Source organism: Ictidomys tridecemlineatus, chromosome 5, assembly GCF_052094955.1.
Source record: "Ictidomys tridecemlineatus isolate mIctTri1 chromosome 5, mIctTri1.hap1, whole genome shotgun sequence".
NCBI classification, from domain to species: Eukaryota; Metazoa; Chordata; class Mammalia; order Rodentia; family Sciuridae; genus Ictidomys; species Ictidomys tridecemlineatus.
Genome location: NC_135481.1, coordinates 109,172,426 through 109,194,771, shown reverse-complemented (window position 1 = coordinate 109,194,771; position 22,346 = coordinate 109,172,426). Strand labels below are relative to the sequence as shown.

General features: G+C 42.4%; 1 protein-coding gene across 2 annotated transcripts in view; it reads left to right on the top strand.

The window, feature by feature from the left end:
* Kcnk10 (potassium two pore domain channel subfamily K member 10) overlaps window positions 1-22,346 on the top strand; it is a 127,271-nt gene that overhangs the window by 52,997 nt on the left and 51,928 nt on the right. For both annotated transcript variants that reach the window (XM_040274794.2, XM_021723721.3), the window contains exons 2-3: window positions 1,391-1,731; window positions 21,034-21,151. In XM_040274794.2, the coding sequence (XP_040130728.1) occupies window positions 1,391-1,731; window positions 21,034-21,151 (459 nt within the window). The remainder of the gene's footprint in view (window positions 1-1,390; window positions 1,732-21,033; window positions 21,152-22,346) is intronic.

Here is a 22,346-nt window from a genome sequence, read left to right as displayed (position 1 = left end):
GAACTTCGGGGCCTCAAACAGCACTACTTAATAATAATATGGTTCTGGAAGTCAAAAGTTCAAAATCATATACAGTAAAAGATTGATGTTCAGCTTAGTTTCCAAAGAGAAAAACTGAATTTGAGGGTCTAGGATGAGAGGTAGATTTAGATTCTTCAAGTGGCCATGCCGACAGTCAGGTGTTGGTAGGATCATTGATATTTTGAACTAGGAGTGAGATTCCGGCTCTTTGATTCACCTTGACTTCCCCAGTGCAGAGATTGGGCAGTTCAGCTCCGCTGGAGTGGATCATTGGCCTCACTTAGGTTTGCCGTCTCCTAATACCTTGTTTACGTAACAGCCAGGTTGCACCACCGCAGAGGCCATGATAACAATTAGAATAATAAGGGACGACCGAATGGAAGTGCCACGATGGGTCACTGCTGTACAAGATTTCCGCAATGCACAGTAGCACTATGTGGGGGACACTACCTTGAACTCTCTGTTGTTGCAGAAGAGCCACCAACTTAACGTATTTATTTCCAAGGTAATGAAATTGCCGTCACAGAGAACCAGGGACCTTAGAGAATTCCTTGTGTTCTGAAAACCAGGGAAAATTTCCTTTTCAGTGACTTCTTATTGGAAGACAATAGAAACCAAATCCTATTACTAACAGTTCAGGGACAGTTACATCTAAGTAAGCCATTTCATTTTCTATTAGGAAATACTTTTGGGATTGATTTTATTCTTATGATTTTTGTCACAAAGCTACACTAATTAACATAAATCATTGCCTTTGTTTCCACCCGTCATTCTGGCCACCTGTCTTTTTCTTTATCTTCATTACTGCTGGTCTTCAGAAACCCAACCCTTCCTTTCTGTGTCTGATTTTTGACTCTCTTTGCATCTAGCAAGATCACCCTACGTGACAGTCTTTTATTAGTCATCGATGTTCATCTCCTCTCTGTACTTGTACTTGGATAGACTAGCTGGGTATCCCTCTCCTGTTTAATTTTCTCCAGTTGAATGCTATGCCTGTTTTTCAGAGATGTTTATTTTTTGGCGTTTCTTACACATTGTTTAAACAAGGAAGCTAGGGGAGGAGATGAATCATAAATAACAGGGAAGTGGTTTTCCAATTTGGATGCTTGCAGAAAAATATAAGCATTTCAAAATTCAATTAATGATTTTTTTTTTGTCTTCAAAATTAGGACTCCTGGTGGTCCTGTGTAAGAACTCAAAATGGGTACCTAGCAAGGGATCAAATTCCCTACCTGCAGCCTCGGTGAACCAGTTTTTAATCCCCACATTTGAGAGCTGGCTTAAGGAGGACATCTGTGCTTTGTTGCTGACAAGTTTTGTGCTTTGTGATCATAAACAACACTCTCTTTCCCCCTCACCCCACCCTCAGTGGCCGTTCCTGCAGCAGCCCCGCCGGTGTGTCAGCCCAAGAGCACCACTAACGGGCACCAACCCCACCCGGCTCCTCGCCTCTCCATTTCCTCCCGCGCCACGGTGGTAGCCAGAATGGAAGGCGCCTCCCAGGGGGGCCTGCAGACCGTCATGAAGTGGAAGACCGTGGTTGCCATCTTTGTGGTCGTGGTGGTCTACCTCGTCACGGGAGGTCTCGTCTTCCGGGCACTGGAGCAGCCCTTTGAGAGCAGCCAGAAGAACACCATCGCCCTGGAGAAGGCGGAATTCCTGCGGGATCACATCTGCGTGAGTCCCCAGGAGCTGGAGACGTTGATCCAGGTAAGCAGGGCGCAATCCAAGCATGGAGCCACCTGTGGGGAGGGATGGCAGAGTCGGTTTTGTCTTGGTCCGTCACTGAGTTTTGCTTGGGTGGCCATGCTCCTGGTGGTCAGGGAAGTCCTCTCTGGGTGGGCAACATTTGGCACCAGAGAGTGACACCTGTGACAATGTGTGGCAAGAGGGACCACGAGTGCAAGGGCCCTGATGTGGGAGCAGGCTGTGCCCTATGTCACCCGACTTTGGATCTGGTGCCAGACGCAGCAGCAGGAGAAAGGGCTTTGGACGTTCCAATTCAAGTCCACCCATAGGTGTTGATGAATGTCGTGGATCTGAACTCTGAGAAATGCTGGGATAAGACGGTGCCCTGGAAGCCAAAGAAAGGAGAATTTTAAATAAGCAGGGATGCATTAACCAATCCAAGGCCTCCAGGTGTGTGGGGGAGGGAGCTGTTGTAGGCTTGAGAGTCATTTCAGTGGTTTCTGGGCGAGGAAATGATAATGATCACAGTGACAGTAACGGTCAACCTTGCTGCTTTTGGACACGTTTGAGGTGTCAGGTGCTAAGGCCTTTACGGACCCCGGGGTGTTAGTGAGAAGAGATCCTGCGAACATGAAGGCAAAGAACTTGGGGTGGAACCTGAAGAAGCAAGAGGACACCCATAAGGGTGGGGTGGGCTTGGCAGGGTGGGCTGTGGAGGTGAAGGGCTGAGGGTCACCTAGGGTGGTAAGCTGGGGAGGACTGGAGCAGGAGGCTTGAGGGGTCTGGGAGGCCTGAGAGTTTGGAAAGTCTGGCTCAGAGCTCCGTGCAGGGCTCTGCCTTGGAGGTGAAGGCCAGCTGCCCAATGTCGAGGTTAACCTTTCCTCTTTTAGACGCTCTCCTGAACCATCGAGAGAGGGAGGTGGTGGAAGGCAGTGACGTTCATGGAAGCAGGGGACAGTCTCATCCTTCTGGGGCTTCTAAGGTTTGGAAGGCAGGGAGATGGGAAAAACAGCTTCCACTTTTTTTTTTTTTTTTTTTTTTTAGAGAGAGAGAGAGAGAATTTTTTTTTTTTTTTGGTGTGTGTGTAGATGGACACAACACAATACCTTTATTTTTATGTGGTGCTGAGAATCGAACCAGGGTCCCGCCAGTGCTAGGGGAGCGCTCTACCGCTGAGCCACAATCCCAGCCCAAGTTTCCACAATGCCTTATGAGTCTGGGAGTCACACACATTAAATTCTAATGGCTGGGCTGGGACTGTGGCTCAGGTAGATAGAGTGCTTGCCTAGCATGGGTGAGGCACTGGGTTTGACCCTCAGCACCACATTAAATAAATAAATAAACAAATAAATAAAATAAAGGTATAAAAAATTCTACAGCCTAGTATTGTGTAGGATCAACATGTCTGCGCTGACTCATGATTTATTTATTTATTTCAAATGACCCTGATGAGGCAGGGGAATTTGTATGCTACTTATGGCCTGGAACCTTCATAATCATATTCATATTCTTTTAAATTTGATTTTTCTTTTTTGGTACCAGGGATTGAACCCAGGGGCACTTAACCACTGAGTCACATCCCCAGCCCTTTTGACATTTCATTCTGAGACAGGGTCTCACTAAGTTATTTAGGGCCTTGCTAAATTGCTGAGGCTGGCTTTGAACTTTTGATCCTCTTGCCTCAGCCTCCCAAGTAGCTGGGTTTACAGACATGCATCACTGTGCCTGGCTTAAATTAGTCTTGATAATCTGACTTGCCTCTTTAATAATCAGAACTATAAATCCTTCCACCCCAGGTATAAATAGGATTTCATAACTCTACATTGCTTTGGGTTTTATTGCTCCCATTAGATAAATGCTTTTGGTGTGAGGTATCAGAGTATTTATCCAACATTAGTGATGTCACTGAGCTTATTCATGCATTTACTGATTATTTCAGTAATTATTTGTTACCTGTTCCTTGACCCCATCCTTTCTGAAAGAGCTCAGGGCCAGAGCAAAGGATAGTTGTGATGGGGGGAGTGTGGATGTACTAATTATGGTGCTGCCACTAAGGCATAGGTGTGTGCCACATGCCTGGCTTGTTCCAGTCTTTTTTACTATTTTTATGTATGTTTTAGTTGTTGATGGACCTTTATTTTGTTTATTTATTTATATGTGGTGCTGAGAATTGAACCCAGTGCCTCACACATGCTAGGCAAGCACTCTACTACTGAGCCATAACCCCAGCCCCTTATCCCAGTTTAAAAAAAAATCTGCCATAATTCAAATCATGCAGACATGTTATACTCTCAGAAAGATTAAAACTTTATTAACATGTATTAACTGTGCACACCAATGGGGTTCAGTGTGATAGTTCCATACATGCATATGGCACACATGAATCATATCTGACCTCCTTACCCCATCTCTCCCTTTCTAGTCTCCACTATTCTGCTTTTGAGTTGAGTTTTTCAATTTCCACATAATGAGAGAATATGTGGTGCTTGTCTTTCTGTATCTGGTTTATTTCACTTAACATAATTTCCTCTAGTTCCATGCATTGTGCCACAAGTGACAGGGTATTATTCTTCTTTATGGCTAAACAATGCTCTAGTGCATGTATTATATATACACATACACATATATAATACATGCAATGTATATGTATACATGTATATCTATACATGTATACATATATTTATGTTTATCATATATATATACATATATCTATATCACAGATATATGTATGTGATTAAGTATATATATGATATTGACATGTGATATATATGTATGTAGGTATATCCATATATGATATGTATACATATACACATACATATGAGTATATATTATATCACATATATGATATATCACATTTTCTATATCCATTCATCTGTTGACTGGATTCTATTTTAATTCTGTATTTAGCTATTGTGAATAGTAAGTAAGTACTATGTGGGGATACAGGGATGTCTTTGGTATGCTGATTTCAATTCCATTGGATCTGTGCTCAGAATGGAATAGATGGATCATATGGTAGATCTGTTTTTAGTTTTTTGAGGAACTTCCATCCTGATTTCCATAATGGCTATAGTAATTTACATTCTCACCAACAGTATAGAATAGTCCCTTTTCTTCCACATTCTTGCCAGCATTTTTTTTATAATAACTATTCTAACTGGATTGAGATGGTATCTCATTGTAGTTTTGATTTGCATTTCCCTAATGGCTAATGATATTGAGCATTTTCTCATATATGTGTTGGTTATTTGTATCTTTTCTTTTGAGAAGTGTTTATTCAGATAATTAGCCCATTTTAAAATTGGATTACTGTTTTTTCTTAAGTTTTTTTGAGTTCTTATACATTAATCCTCTTTCAGATAAATAATTGGCAGATATTTTCTCCCATTCTGTTGGTTGACTCTTCACTCTGTTGATTGTTTCCTTTGCTGTGCAGAAGCTTCTTAATTTGATGTAATCCCTCTTTTTTTGGTTAATTCTTACATTGATTTCCTGAGCTAATGGAGTTCTATCCAGAAAATCATTGCCTATAAAATATCTTGAAGTGTTTTCTTCCAGTAGTATCAGAGTTTCTGGTCTTTTATATTTAGGTATCTGATGCATCTTGAGTTGACTTTTGTATAGGGTGAGAGATAGGGGTCTTTTGCAGGTAAGTATACAGTTTTCCCAGCACCATTTATTGAAATGGCTGTCCTTTTCCCAATGTATGCTTTTTGGTGCCATTTTCGAGAATCAGCTGGCTATAGATGGGTGGGTTTATTTCTGGGATCTCTACTCTTTCCCATTGGTCTACCTGTCTGTTTTTTTGCCCATACCATGTTGTTGTTTTGATATTATTCTGAAGTATGTCTCTTTTTTTGTACCAGGGATTAAACCCAGGGTCACTCAACCACTGAGCCACATTTCCAGCCCATTTTTTATTTTTTATTTTGAGACAGGATCTCACTAAGTTGTTCAGGGCATTGCTAAGTTACTGAGACTGGCTTTGAACTTGTGATCCTCCTGCCTCAGCCTCCCAAGCCACTGGGATTACAGGTTTGCACCACTGTGTCTGGATTGAACTATGTCTTAAAATCAGGCATTATTCTCTTTTCTTAGTATTGCTTTGGTTATTCAGGATCTTTTTTTTTAATATGATTATATATGATTTGTAGTATTGTTTTTTCAGGTTTTGTGAAGAACATCGTTGGTGTTTTGATAGGGACTGCGTTGAATTTTTGTCTCCTGTTTTGGCCTCAAAGATTGCTCTGAAATGATGAGTGTGTACCTGTGTACATGTGTGTGCACTTAAGATAATTTTATAACAATCCAAGAAAGCAACTTCATTAGGCACCTGTGGTGAGTGAGTGGGGCACCTTACACCCACTATCTCATTTAATCTTTCCATGATGTTTTAAGTTGGTATTATTATCCCCACTTTAGAGGTAAGGAAACTGATAGTACAAGAGGTTGAGTAACTTTTTAACCTCCAGAGTGGCAGAGCTAGGATTGGAAGCAGGGTCTGTCTGACACTACACTGCCTCGTCCATTCAGCCTGTGAGCCCCCTTTATGTAGGGTGCTTTATAAAATGCTCAACCTCTCTTAAGCTTTTGTTTTATATTTACTACTTTCCAAAATTTTACTGATCAAAAAATCATTGGTGTTCCTTGTTCCCTAACAGGAAGCATTTCTTGATTTCCCTTTATCCACTGAATGTTCGTCCTGGATCTGGGGTACTTTCGGATCTCCACTATTATGATTTAACAGTTTACCTTATTTTCTTTATCACAATGTAGGTTAAAGAGGTTTATTTGCTGCATCTGTGTCAATAAAGAACCAAATTGTTAGTGTTTGCCCTTGCATTCACACTTATGAACCAGGGAAACATTCTCACTCTTTATGAGTGAGCAGCACTGTGTGTAGTGACCTGGGAAATGGTATTTAAAAATAGTTTGTCTATACACATTTGGAAGGATTTAAGGGTACTGTGGTCTAAGCTGCAAAAATAGTATCACTATATCTTAGCAGAGTCTGAAAGGAGTGACTGTCGGGTAGAAAATGAGATAGATGGTATTTATTTGGTCATGTCTGCACTGAGGGAAACCACCATAGAGCTAAGCTGGATAGCGTGCTTCCTCTTATTAATAACAAAAACAGAGTAACCAGAGCAGCATGATCCCCACAAAATGCCTGGATAGCTTAGAAGAGCCATAGCTGGTGAGTGATTTTCTGACAAATTAAACCACTTTATGGGGTACCGTGGGACTCCAGAGGAGACTGATGGCTCACTGTTCCTGAGAGGTGAAAAAAGATAGATGAGACAGCAGCATTCATTTATCCACCCATGTGCTCATTCTCATGATGCAGGGGATAGACAAGATGAGAGGCAGACACACCTTGAGTTAGTTAGGTACTAACCTATCTGTGCTCCAGTTTTATCATTGATAAAATGTGAAAACCCCTCCCCTTGGGGTGTTGGAGGGGTACATCCATCATTCACGAGAAGGACTTTGAACTGTGTTGGTACACAGTGAGCACTCAAAATGGGTAACTGTCACTGCTATGGCCACAGTTCTTGTTCTAAACTGTTCGAGGAACTCCAAGTTTCAAGCAGCCGTTCCTTACAGGGTTGGGTCGATGGGCTGAGGGTTGCCTGCAGGAGGCATCTGACAGTCTCTGGGACTTTTTTGGGTTGTCACATTGAGTGGTGACTACTGGCCTCAAGAGGAGAGAGACCAGAGATGCTGCCAAATCTCCTATAATGCATAGCAGGCTCCCCGCCCCCCAAACTATAATTGGCTCCAGCATGTTAATAGGTGGAGAAGCCCTGGAGCAAGAGGCATTTCAGTTAGTAATTACAATTCACTGGAATAGTTATTTGACATATGTGAAAGAACAGGAGCCCCAGCGAGGCCATCAGAGGCCAAGGGATATTTTTGTGGCTGTTTATCTCCTTTAGTCCCTACCTCTGCCCATGAAGAGGGTCTTTGGTGCCCATTTACAGACGAGGAATGCTCAAGGTTAGTAAGTGAAGGATCCAGAATTCACTGCCAGGTGGTCTGACCCTACAGTCCAGGTCTGAACCACCGCATGCTTGAAGAGAAACTGAGATATGGAAGGAGGTTTGTTGGGCAGTCCATCCATGGCTGCAGGGCATCCCGGGGGTTTTCATGAGGCCCCTTGAGGGAGCTGCAGTGGCCAATGTGGCCTGAGCTGAGAGAGATGGGAAGAGGGGGAGGAAGTGAGTCTGGGAAAGGGGTGGGGTTGGATTTGGAAGGTGCCTTGAGAGGCCTGCTTTGGAGTTTGGAAAATGGAAAATCACGGAAGCATCTAAGCAAGGTGGAGACAGGATGGGAAAAAAACCACACAAAAAAACCCTTTTAGGTTGGAGGATAGAGCTATTACAAGAAGACCAGTTAGAGGAATATTGCAACCTCATAGGTGGGAGAGGCTAAAAGACAGAGAAAGGGCTACATGAGATAGTCGAGAAAGAAAACTTGAGCATTACTTATTCTGCATTCAGCAAAGACTTCCCGAGTGCCTGCTCTGAGCTCCATACCCCTGACTGTTCAGGCAGAGGCCAAGTAGGCCATGCATAGCCTGCCATAAACACCGGATCCTGGGACTAACCTTTTCATGTTAAATTCTTTCCACTTATGGCTGTGTTACTTGGGTAAGTGTCACTCCTGACCTTGGTACCCCTTTTTAATGTAAAATGGAGATGGTGATAATGGACCATCCTGTGAGAGTGGTCTAAGGCGCAGAGGTGAGGATGGAAGGAAACAGTTCAGTAACCTTCAGGTATACTTGTTAGGGAACAAAGAAACCTGAAATCTAAATTATGTGCATTCTGGAGTACTCCTAAAGGGACAAAAATAAGGCTCCTGAAATGCCCTTTGGGACTTCAAATCCTAAGTTTTTTAATGGACAGATTTTGCTTGTCTTGTTGAAATACAAAGTTCTCTTCACAGAAGTTGCCCCCAGTGCTGGCCTGACTGCTTATACCAAGTTACTCTTTCTCTGGGACTGGAGCCTGATAGCTATTTAACTCTACGAGAGGCCTGAGGATCTTCTATGAAGGGTCAGGCCCCTTTCACCCGAACCCTTCTGAAAAAAGGAGACACTAATCCAATTCTGCTAGGTTGTGTTTGGCGTCCTAGGGGTCCACTTAACTTGAGTCGAGGCTCAGCGTTCAGCACACCCATAGAAGATCCATCCATTAGTGGCATCTTACCAGGGGGACTTCCCAGGGAATTGCTGGAATCGTAAGGAATGTCTATCACTTAGAGACCTGCTTTCCTCTGGGCACTGTCTGCAGGGCCCCTGTCCTTTAGCACATTTAGGCTTCAGATAGTCACTATCTTCATCATCATTCCATTTTGGCAAAGAATAAATACATTCTAAGAAGTTCAGTAACTTGTCCAAGGCCACACAGCTAGTAAGCGGCTGGACTGGGATTTGAGGCTGGGGAAGTCAGGCTCCAGAGCCCACCCACCTAACCATTGCTTATTTGCAGCAATGGCGAGTGTTCCCTATGCTTCTTTTGAAAGGTTTTACTCCAAAGAAAAAGACTGGAGGGAGAAGGAGAAGTGACCTGGGAAACCTGGGCTGTCTGACCTGGGGCTCTAGCTCTGCAAGTGTGGACTATTGCTCTTTCAAAGAGGGAAAGGAACATGAGCCTTAGAGTCAGATCCACAGTGCCTCAGCCCACTGAACCTGAGGTTCCCATAATATTTAAGAGACTGGAGAGCCCTTCTCACTGGGATTGCTGGTGACAACGTGCCCAGCAGAGTGCCTCGAATGTTCTGGAACATTCTTTTCTTCCCCTATCTTCTCAGAGTGAATTGCAAGGAATAGAATTGAATAGACACAGGTGAGCCTCCCTGGAGAACTTGCATTCATTTGGTGGTGAACACAGTGTATTAAATGTGTTTTTTTGAAGTTACAGTTTCCATGAACTTGATTTGACAGTCACTGTGTCCTGACAACTTCTTTATCTCCATGCTGTCATCTGAGAAGCTTGGTGCTACTAGCCTTGGAGAGAGTCACGAAGCACTCATCATCTTCTGTAATCCTCAAAGAATAAACTCATAAAGAGTCTTTGCTGGTGATGGGAAAAGAGGGATGATGCAGCCTTCATGGTGTTGATTTGTAGCAGTCATTTTTCAGAATGTGCATTCTCAGATGTTTTTTGGTCTGGACTTCCCTGGAGTATGGGCCTTTGGGGGAGATGTCTCTTATCTTGTTTAGTGAATACTGTTTGGCATCGTTAATTAAGCACCCAGTGTGTTGGCTGAGTGGTATGTAGTTTGAATAATATTACTGAGTCTTATGTGACTCTCCCCATTGCCACAAGAGGTGGCCACAGTTACTGCCCCATTTTACAGAGGGTAAAGTTCTCATGCCTTGCTAGTGTCAAATTAGAACTTGAACCTGGATTTCTCTGACTCCATGGCTCATGCTCTCTTAATTAGATTCTCTCCTTGGCTAGACACCATGGGACTATGGAGTGTGTCCTGAATCAAGGCAAATTCCTCCTCACCAGGGAAAATCCATTCAAATTATAGATGGGGAAGCTCCCCTGTGGGGGATGTACTTGCCTTTTTTGCCCTTTCTTTTGGTCTTCCTGCTAGATTTGTAGCCTTTCTGACACAGAAAGTGTGTTCGTGGATTGTTAGTCTCTGTCACACTGACTCATTTCCAACTCCCCCATGTTTGGGTTGAGGAGGATTTGATTTAAGAGATGGGCAGTTGCATGAGAAGACTGGTTGGGTTCCATGCTGAGGTCCTGGAGGTGGACCTTTGAGGACATAGTGACCAAAGCTGCTATTCTGTGGATAGAGGGAGGGCTGGAGACTGTGAACTGCCAAAACCTTTGTTTCTAGAAGCAGATGCTGGAAAATTTGCACGATCCTTAAACATTTCCCAAGGCTGTAGCATTTACCCTCCTCTTCTGCCAAGACCCACATCACTATCTCACTCATTCATTAATTGATTCATTCTATGAATTTATTGTCTACTGTTGGTAGGCTAATGGAAGAGGCAAACCTTGTGCATATAATCATATAAATGTGTGAATAAAACAGGTTGAAAGCTGCAAAGGGGCGGTGGCTAGAGTCATGGGACACCTGAGCGGAACAACTGACTCAGTAGGACAGGAATTCCAGGCAGGGGGATCTGAAGGTCAACAGACAGGGGGCAGACCATGTAGGGACTGATTTTGGATTTTATCCTAAGAAGCTACAGTGGTTTCAAGCCTTAGGGTGAAATGATCTTGTCAATGAGCACATTACGATTTTGATCTCCATATATATAAACCCAAGGCGTAGCAGTGGTGGACACAAGCTGGTTTTAAGTCCTTTGTGTCATTCATTTGTTTAACAACCAAACATTTATTGGATGCTATAGTTGGCACTCTGATGAGTGTTTTGTTCTGGATTTCTGAACTGGTTTGTCCTCAGTGGAGCTGAAACTCAACTCCTGGGGGTACCCTTCATGGGTCCTCCATATTGGGTGGAGCCTGCCCTACTTGGCCCCACAGACTAGACATTACTATTTACCACTACATTTATTAAGACTCTATTGGGTGATCTTCCCATTTTTCATCTTCCTTCTCCCATGACTGTGAGCTCTCTGTGTCTTATTGATACATCCACATGCCCGGCCCAGGGGCGAGTCAATGGAAGAGGCTTAAGTTTTGAGGAATGAAGAATTGGTCCTTTTTATATCTGTTTTGGAGACCAAGAGCCCTTCATTGAGAACTTACACAGGAGCAAAGCTGAAAATTCTTTTGTTTCTATGGAACCGAAATGCCCTTACTTTTTGGTCTGGTTGTTAACAGTACTTCCCTCAGAAGTTTCTGTCTTCTTTATGCATAAGCAGATTCTCTTTGGAGGTATTTATAACTCCCCAAACTTTACATATTTAGGAATGTGGGATTCTAAGGAAAGCAGTCTGTCAGGAGGCATGGCACTGAGATGGTCATGCATCGGGCCAAGGGAATCCTAGCTGTGACTCCACAGTGCCCATTTCCTGTCCCAGGAGGCCTCTTTCCAAGCAGCTTTTTGTGCAGGAAGTTTAGGCAAGATCCCAGGCAGCAGGTGACCTCTGGTGAGTGCAGGTCTGGGTTCTTAGTGCCCAAGGACACAGCTCTGAGGGGCTGCAGCGACTCCTCCTGGCTGTTGCCTTGAAGTTAGAGGCTCTGTCTGTCTGTCAGGGAATTGATCATGTGGAAGATTGTTCAGTGTTTGCAGGATCGGGCCTGCAGGATCGGGCCTGCAGCCCTTGGCCTGCCCCTACAGGCTTCCACTTCATTATTATTATTGTTTTTATCCCCAGGGTTGTTGACTCTATCACTCTTTAGTGAAGAAGATTTAAAGCTTTTAAGCCAGAGATTAAAGAGCTAATGGAAATTGGCATGCCACTGGAAAATGAATTTTCAAATGAGAACTCACTGTTCCAAACAGCAAAACCCAACAAAACTCCCACAAAAATAAAACCAGGCCTCATAAATGAATGGTACTGTGTCCACATTTCTATACAAATACAATGAAATAACAAGCTTTTGAGGGTGGGTGACTTGTACAACTATTCTTATTACTTATGATCAAATGTATTCATTGAGGTAACTAATATTTACTGAATACCTGTCATGAAGCAGGTGCCATATCAGGCTCTAGGGTTGACAAAAAACAGCAAAACATGGGAGATGTCATCACCCTGTCCTTCAGGAGCTTGCAGTAGAGCATTGACTGTGTTACTAACTTTGCAATGTTTACTGCTATGTGTGCTTTATGTACAGTCGCTCTTTCAATCATTACAACAAGTTCCTTTGAAACAGGTGTAAGGAACCAAGGAACAGAAAAATTGAATAACTTGCCCAAGCTTATGTGAGAGGTAGAACTGAGACCTGGACAAGGCAGTCTGGCTCTGGGTCTATTCTTTTTACTCAGGATGCTCCACTCCTTGGTTGGGAAGACTGACTTGGCTTGCATACAGTCCACCTGTGAGGAGAGTACAGACAGTGAGGCTTGCTTACTGGATTGTTCACCGGTTGTCCCCTGGAGGGACGTGCCTTTGTGTCTTTCCATAAGGTGTGGAGGCTGAGTCAATATATTCTATTTAAAACCAAAGTACATGAGTTATCTTTCAGTCTGCAATTAAGGGTAGCTTATCAGTCTGTATGGAGAACATTTATTTTCTCTTCCTTCTTGATGGAAATGGGGACAGATGAAAAGCTTGTTTGTGCAGGTTAACTGATTAATAAGTGATGATTTTACTTTTTGTTTTTAAATGGGAACAAAATTCTGATTTTTCTCTATTGTCCTAGAAGGTGACATAATCGATGTACTTTAGTAAAAGGCGAAAGATTTATACGATCTGAAGAGAAACCAGAGTATGATGTACTTTAGAAAAAATGTTTAAGAGCTGGTCAGAGGGCTGTTTGTGAGAGACAGGAGAAGACTAGGGTTAAAACAGAGGACACTAACCACTATACTACTATACCCGTGGGTAAATTTCTTCTGTTTTCTGTTGTCTCATTTATAATGTATTATTCCAGCCTTTTTTAAAAAATTAATTTTTAGTTGTAGTTGGACACAATACTATTATTTTGTTTATTTTTATGTGGTACTAGGATTGAAGCCAGGGTCTTGCACATGCTGGCGAGCACTCTATCATTGAGTCACAACCCCAGCCCCTATTCCAGCCTTTTTTATGAGGAATGAGTAAAATAAGAAGATTCTATCACATTGTAGGTGCTGGCTGCTATGATTATTGTTATGGGTATTTTATAACATTTTTTTTTCAAAGTTTCTGGAATTGTCTCCACTTCCTTGTTCGTCCCCTTATCAAACTGTGCTTTCAGAGATAGGCTAGTAGTGGGTGCTGACTCATTCTCTAAGGTGGGGGGGGGGGAGACACAGGACATTATTAATAATATTAATAATAATATTATTATTATTTTTGTGGGGCTGGGGATTGAACCTAGGGCCTTGTGCATGTGTTGCAAGCACTTTACAATTGAGCTATAGCCCCAGCTCTGAAATATTAATCTGAGATTAATATTGAGCACTTGAGAGTTACAAGGAGTCCTAAGTAAACAGCTACAAGAAAACCAAGATAGAAGGAGCATCTCTTTTTTTATGACATTACTAGTGATCTGAAAACTTTCAGGCTCTCTCCAAAGCAGTGACAGTAGAAGGAATAATAATCTTTCATTTAGTTCACATTGCAATGAATCAACATTCCTATACCTGCTTTTGGAGTCTATTAAATTATTTTATTATTATTATTAACAGAAATTGGATAGATTTCATGTGCAATAGGAATAATTTCAAATGCAGAGATAGCCGCACAGAGACATCAAACATTCTTTTCAGGACCAGGGTGATTTTTCAACATCACTTGGGAAATTTGTTATTCAGTCTGTAGAGCTTGAGTCCAAACTGAGATGAAAGGGCGGTGGTTAGTTAGTCTGATCGTTATTGATCGTATCAGAGCAGATGCATACACTCTTGCTCTCTTAGTGGACTTGATGCTTTCCTTGTTGTTTAAAATTCCTCTTATTTTATCCTTCCATATGGTTAAAGAGAAATAATTAATTTTTACATGATAAGGCACAGTTTGGAAGCTCCCCTACATGTGGCTTGATCCCCATGACAGGGTTTAGATAGATTAGGCATTAATATACATTCAATATTAATATACATTAATATTGAACACCCCCTACCCAAAGGATGAACTTGGGGTCTCAAGGAAAGCCAGCTAGCCTAAGACCATGTGCTTCAGATGTGTAGGCTAGCTCCTCTTGGGTTCCGTTCATTCTCCAGATTGTCTGCTCATCTGTCCCTTCTGCAGGTGGCCTTCACTTTAGCTTTATAACTAGATTGTAAAGTTCTGATGGAAGCCTCCTTCCTGGCTCCCTTGGGGGACCCGAGGAAAGGCTAATATTTGCATATAACTGAATACTCGGGGCAGCAGGGAAATAAACACCATTCTAATATTCATCCTGGCATTAATGTTTCCTCTCTCCTTGCCTTTATGTGAGCATCTCTTTGCTGAAGACTCTGAGGTGGGGTTAGGATGGTGACTTGACGATGGCAGGTCCACTTAGGTCAGCACGGACCTGTCTGCCCTATTATTCGTTTTACTGTGGTGGAGGGTCGGGAAGTGTGGCCTCCCCTTGTCCTCTCACACACCATTGAGTATACGCAGGAGTGGGGAGCTGGGTCAAGAGTGTCTGAAATGGGGAAAGAGAAGAACTCAGGGGCGAGAGGAGCTGCCTTTGCAGAGTTTAGCGTGGTGATCTTCCAGCTGACCGTTCTAATAGCACTGCTTGCTAGCTCTGCCAGGACCAGGTGTGTGCTGTGGACCAGGTACTATTCTAAGCCCCACGTGTCCCATGAGGACAGTAACAATACCCATCAACATGTTCACCATGAGGTATGAGTTCACCTGTGCACTAGTAGGTGCCCTCAAAAGATTCCTATCATCATTATTACCATATAAGAATGGCAAGTCACCATGCCCAAGGTCTTACTTGCATTTTAAAAAATATCCTGACGACAGCCTCGTGAGGAAGGTTTTAGTTCCTCATTTTATAGATGAGGAAACTGAGGCTCAGAGAAGCTGTGTAACTTCCACAGGCTGAACATTTGTCACTTTATCCAAGAACTTTCTCTGTTGCAAGAGTAATACCTGAGGTATGATGCTCTCTGTCCCTCTGTACTGGAGCCAAGACGTCTTTGTACAGCACACAGAAGTGCTGACTGGGGTGGTTCCCGACTTCCTCTCTCTCCCACTGATGTTGGAGATATTCCCATGCAGCTCCTCACTAGGATGCAAGGCTCCCCCTCCCCCAGCTCCCGCAGAGTCACTTCTGTGTCAGTGAAATCTTTTTATGTGAAGTATTTGGGAAGCAGCAGAAGGAAAAAGCAATCATGGCAAACAGATTAATGTTGTGCTTCCACTTTCTCCTGAGGCTTTTCTGCCACAGATGAAAGAGGAATGGAGAGAGGTTGCCACCTGTTGTTGGGGTTCTGAATCATTAAGGGTATTTTTGAGTCATAGTGTCTGCGGTCCACCATGCCTTTATCAAAGAATCCGTGGCTTTCTTTCTGTGCCTCAAGAGCTGAAGACGTGCTTCTTTAAATACACTTATAGAGCCACTTTCCACACTCACACCCTTGCCCCGCCTCAGTCCTGACTCAATATGTCATTCATAAATCCCTTTGCTGACCCGGCCCTGCAGGGGTGAAGAATGCTGGGAACACGAGCCACCCCAGTGTGTCCGACGAGGTCCTTTCTTTTTGTGCCGGTGGTGTAAGTTATTAGCAAAAATGCATCCTGGGTTACACTTGAGATGTGATAGTGACCTACCTTTCAGTTTGCAAGTGACCTGGTTTGGACAGCAAATCCAGCGGTTCCCCTGGCCCTGGATGCCCATGCATGTGGCACGGGTCCCTTGTATTCCTCAGCTAATCTGAGAAAAACTGAGTGATTGTCGCTTCACTTTTGTTTGTCTTTCTTTCTGGTGCCCCATAAGGACACCGAGAAATGGATGATCTCACTGAGTACACAGATCATAGGAGAAAAGCCCCAGACAGTTAGTGGTCCCATGTGGGCCATCGTTTATCCCAGGGCAGTGTGAACACGCACGACGGTGTCTTGTGCTGTCTAGAGCAGTGATTTATGCAGCCAGCATTGCCTTGTGGGAGGAACCTGGGAGGGGTCCCTCGAGGAGAGAGTCACTTCCCCCTCCTCTCTCCCTTCCCGTCAGCCTCAGACCCTGCTGACTCTGGGAGAGGTTGCAATATCTCCTTTATACTTTCAAGGTGGTCTTAATGCAGGGTATTGGGGAGGAGGGAGGAAGCAGAGAGGAGAGAGATACAGATTCTTTGCGATCTTGCCCTTCTCCAAATCAGTTCTCCACTTGTTAAAAAAAAAAAAAGTCACACACACACACACACACACATACATTTGGGGGGTTACTTTTGCATTTGTCTGATATTTACTGAAAAGTACAAAGTTTACTTCTCACACCCCTGGGAAGATATTTACTTATATTTATTACTTTAATTTGTTCATTCATTCGTTATTACCTTAAACATTCTATTCACTCCTCAATGCTAGGCCACTGGGTGGTGCTGGAAATTTCAACTAGAAAAGAAATTCAAGAAGGAATAGCATTAAAATGTAAAGTAATGCTTTCTTCCCTGTAGCCAGCTATCTACCCAGCCATCCATCCATTCATCTATCTATCTTGGTGCTCATGAGACCTCTCTGGACTTGATAGTGGTTGAACTTGTTGGTGAACAGCTGATACTCATTGGACCTGAGATCGTGACCTGAATTGATGTTGATGTTGGTTGAAACTCTACCTTATAACCTCCCTTGAGCTCACCATACACAACTCGGTTGAGTCATTTCATTATACGGATGCTCAGATGTTCCTAATGAGCTGGCTTATTTTCACTTTACAGCCCAAACAGAGAGATTAAAACAAAATGCATTTAGTTTTAAAATGTTTTAGTTGAGCTCAAATATTCAGATCATTGGAAAATACTTTATAAAATTCATAGAAGTTAGAACTATGAACTATTTCAGAATTATACTTATGAAGTTAGAAATGATTCCCCTACTATACAGGCACATATATTTAAATGCTAGAATTTTTAATGTTTTTATTATAAAGAAATGATCATTGTTTGAGGAGATAGTTTAATTTGAACATTGCACAATTTATTACATCTATCAAAATCTCACATAGTACTTCACATAAATATGCATAACTTTTATATATTTGTTAAAATTTAAAAAAACAATGCTCCTAATTCAAATGATATCCAGTTATACCAATTCATTTTAATCTTAGATAGAACTAGACTTCTGGAGTTGGGGTTTATTCAAAGCCTTATTACAAGTTTGGGGAGTTTTAGGAGAGCTTATTTTTGTCTTCCTTGCTTCTAGTTATATATTTTTTTCTCCCAGTGAATTACTTCAGATCTTCAGTGATTCCACCGTGCCCATAGCAACCCTTATATATACTTCCAAAAAGCTGCTTCCTCTAGACATTTGGGTGTGTTGCCCACTTTACTGAAGATTTGGGAGGGAAGAGAGGAATTTATATCGCAGATATGAAGCAAGTTCAAATTGGTTACTAGACACAGCTGTTCTTCCCAATTTTCCAAATTGCTGCTCCTGAACTTGAACCTCCCTCTTGTCAATTGATACCCATTTCTTCCTCCTTTTTCAGGCTTTTCTTTCTATTTTCTTTGCCCCCTCTCTTTCAGAGTATGAAATCAGCCTTTCCCCATTTTACTGTATTTATTTTTTTAAAAAAATCTTGTTTTTAATGCAGAGCATTAAAGTTTTCTAACACCCAGTTCCAACAGCCCAGTGAAGCCTGGGATCTCCACTTGCAGCTTCAAGAGGGTAGTCTAATCAGAAATGATGCTTTGAAAATCCTTTTGACCTAAACTCTCAGACAATGGCCACATTCCTCCTTCTTCTCCAGTTGGAGGTGAGGATGGAAGTGGGAGAAGTAGAGTGTGTTCTGGGTACCATATGTAGAAGAAAAGGCAAAAACTCCCTGCTTTGAGCTAATGGGATTTGAATCATGGCTGCTTTATTAACTTTTCTGTGCCTGTTTCTTCTTTCTAAAGTGAGAATTATACTACTGTCTTGCAAGTTTTGGAAAAGAATGAGATGGAATGATGTCTCTAACGCACCTGGCTAAATGCAGGCACTTAAAAATGTTAGTTTCCTTTTCCTTTTAAGGGAGAAACACTTTCCTTAAGGGTTACCTATGCAAACATTAAATATTTATAAATTGCATAATTCAAGAAAAACAAAACTCGAAAAGACATCTTTAGATTTTTGATGAAAAATAATCATCTCGTTTGCCTTTTGTGCAAGTCTGTATTTTTAATGTGCTGGACTGGGTCTGCTTGTGGTGTTGATGTGTGATTCTCAGCACTGTGACACTTGCAGCCTTATGGGTGATGGAAATATTGGGTTTCGATGTGTGATTTGAGACAACCGGGGTGACTGATGAGGCCTGTAACTGTCCCTGAGGTATTGTTTTGAAGTGGGCCCATTGGGAGCTGTGTGGATAATGAGGAGATGAACACCAGGCTGAGGCTTTGTGGCTTGGTCTGATGGCCCTCACATAGCACTGTGAAGAATGGATATCTTACCAGTGGAAGGGACTCACCATATGCTTCTCCTCAAAAGTTGAGTAGAATATAGGTCTGAATGAGTAAGTGGCCCTGATTGATATTCTTGTCAATTAGGCTGATTTAAACTATCGGCAGTTTGTATACTTCTTTTGGATTTTAAATTCCGGGGTGCCAGGGCGTGTGTTAGAAACAGTGGTGGCTACATTATTCATAATATTTCATGTTCTTAGGGGCAAGAAAGAATAGTCCAAAGGCTTATACAAGAGATTCCCCCCCCCCACCCGTCATCCAGTTGATTGACTGCCAAATCTAGCCTGTCACTTGTTTTTGTACCTGTAGCTTGCTTTGCTAAAGAATGATTTTTGAATATTTAAAGGGTGATGAAAAAAGAAAAATACATGACAGAGATTATATATAGCTTTCCAAAGCTAAAATATCTGCCCTCTGGCCCTTTATAGAAAAGGTTGCTTTTCCCTGGTCTGGAGAGTGTGAAATGGCTCATTCAATATCATTATTGAAGGCGAAAGGTAATGGTATGGATTTTTCAGTTGTAATCTGGTTTGTGACAGCCACCGTGTGTGTGCCTGTTTAAACAAAGCTTAGTGGATATTGCTGATAACCACATTTCAATATTTGTATCTTGCCCTCTCTGCGTAGGGTTATCCCAGCTTTGCCCTGGGCTCTGAGCCTCTATTGTTGTTCTAGAAAGTAGCTTATATGTCTGCCACCTCCTCTCTACCTGCCCCTCTCACACAAGCTAACCCATGCAGATAGCATGGACTTGAACTAGGAATGACAGCACTTCCTTCCTCCCTGCCGGCCTGAAGGGGCGGGGCAGGGCCAGCTCCAGAAGGGCTGGAGAGGAGTTTTTCATCTTATACTGCTCCTGCTGGATCTGGAGGAGGGCTTTTAGGTGTGTATGTCATTGGTATAGAGACGTTAGCCCAGGGAAGGGGGCAGTTGTGAGCCTGTAATCTTTCTCAGCAGTGGGACCTGCGTTAGACCCTGAAAAAATGGGCAGAGTTTGCATAAGTGAAGGAACAGAGGAACAAGGGAACATGTCATGAGGTGTCCTGACTGGGGTGGAGACTAAATATGGTGAGAGATGAGAATGGGCCATCATTAGGACCAACTTAGTGACATTTTTAAGATATGGAATTCCAAATCCAGTAGCTAACATTGGAATTTATTTTAGAAAAGAACAAAGTGTGTATGTGTGTGTGTGTGTGTGTGTGTGTGTGTGTGTGTGTGTGTGAGAGAGAGAGAGAGAGAGAGAGAGAGAGAGAGAGAGAGAGAGAGAGAGAGAAAGGAAATGTACATACTATTGCCATGCTCCGCATGTTTCAGTCAACCATGGGCCACATAGATGATGGTGGTCCCATTGGCTTACAAAACCCAGTGACACTGTAACAATTTCAGCTTATGTAAGTACACTCTACGATGTTCATGCAATGACAAAATCACCTAACAATGTATTTCTCAGAACTGTTCCTGTCATTAAACAGCGCAACTGTCTTTGTTAAACCTTAACAAACAGACATTGGGCTAAGATTATTGATTACATGGGCCATCTATCTCACTTAATCCTCTCAACAATTTTTGGAGGAAGATCTCCTCCCTGGTTTAACAGACTTAGAGTGGTTGAATTCACTTGCTCAAGGTTGCAAAGTTAGTATGACCTGACCTGAGAGCCTAAGTACTTAACTCCTGTGCTATTGAAACTAATTCAGTATGAAACATTCTAACAAGACAGGAAAAGGGGACAGAGGGAAGGGAGAGAGAGAGAGAGAGAGAGAGAGAGAGAGGTGTGATTGAAATCCTGCCTTTCAGAAATGACCAGAGTGAACATTCTAGAGCATTCTATGTGTATGCACGACAATATGTAGATGTTTTGCATAACTCAGCCTGTTGTGTGTCTGAACATTTAATATAAATGGCACCATGCTCTATATCCTAGTTTCCCCCTCCATTTAAAACTCATTTTCTAATTTTCACAAACGGATGCATGATATTTTGCTTTATGACGCGGTACCCTCATTCACTTAACCCATATCGCTACATCACTGCGGATTCTTAAGCAGGGGAGCAATTTATTGGAAGATTAAAAACAAAAAAAAAAAAACATTTTCAACTGAGTCTCATGCTTTTCCCCTTCCTTTGCAGCACGCCCTTGATGCTGACAATGCGGGAGTCAGTCCCATAGGAAACTCCTCCAACAGCAACAGTCACTGGGACCTGGGAAGTGCCTTTTTCTTTGCTGGAACCGTCATCACCACCATAGGTATCCGTTCATTTGCTACTGTCCTTCTCTCTGTGGGCTGTCCCTAGTGATGGCTGGTCAGCATTCTGTCCTGAGTACAGGTACAGGGTACAAGTAGTTCAAGGTTGAAAAGAGGCTCATGACACACTACCAAATGAAGAGTCACTGTGGTGGCTTTCAATAAAAAGCAAAGTGGAATAAGAATCTCCTTTCAGAATGAAAGGCTAGGGAGTTTCAGTTTGAAAGCACCCAAGGAAAAGGCTAGTGTGGAAAATATGAGTTAGTTGAACTCAGTCTGCTCCGATGAGCTCAAATTTCTTTTTAATGATTATACTTCTTACTAAAGTTCTATATGGTAGAACCAAAATGCTCTACAGAGTTTGTTTTGAAAAACAACACTCCCAGTTCCTGTCCCATTTTTTTTTCACCTTCCAAAAGACAACTACTTTCATGTCTTTTTGATGATGTCAGTGTTCATCTCGTTGAATTTAAATACTGCATTTGTATTGAGACCTCTGGAATTTGGGGCTTAGCAGTTATTTCTGGACTTCCCATCGTGGAAGAGGAGGAGAAGGAGTTAGTTCACTTTCTTCCTTTCCACATGGCTGCAGAAGGGCTTTCTTCCTGTCTTCCTGATACAGTTTGATTAGATTAGAGTTGAACCTTTGCCTTGGGTTGACTAGGTAAATGCTTTTTGCAACTAGTCATGTGGTGAACTATGATCCCTCCTCCTCCTTCTCTTCCTCGTCCTTCTTTTTATTTTCAGTACCGGGAATTGAAATCAGGGGTACACTACTGCTGAGATGTATCCCCCACCTTTTTCTTTTTTAAAATTTGAGTTGCCAGGACTGGCCTTGAACTTGTGATCCTCTTTTGTCTCAGTCTCTGGAGTTGCTTGGATTACAGGTGTGCACCACCACACCTGGCTATGATTACTTCTTTCCTGCACCAATTTTTGTCTTATTTTATTTGTGTGTATGAGTGAGTGTAATGTGTTTTTGACACTTGAGGAGTTTTGTACTTTTGTCTTAGGAGCTAGCTTTATAACAGTGTACAGTAATCACAGTGTTCGATTCATTAGCTAGGATAGGTCAGATCCCTGTTATAGGAGACGGCACCTTTTCCTCCACTCCTTTCCCATGACATGATGTTAATCAACACCACCTATTAAATGTTTGCTATCCAATGATTAGATATGCTTATGCTTCCATTATGT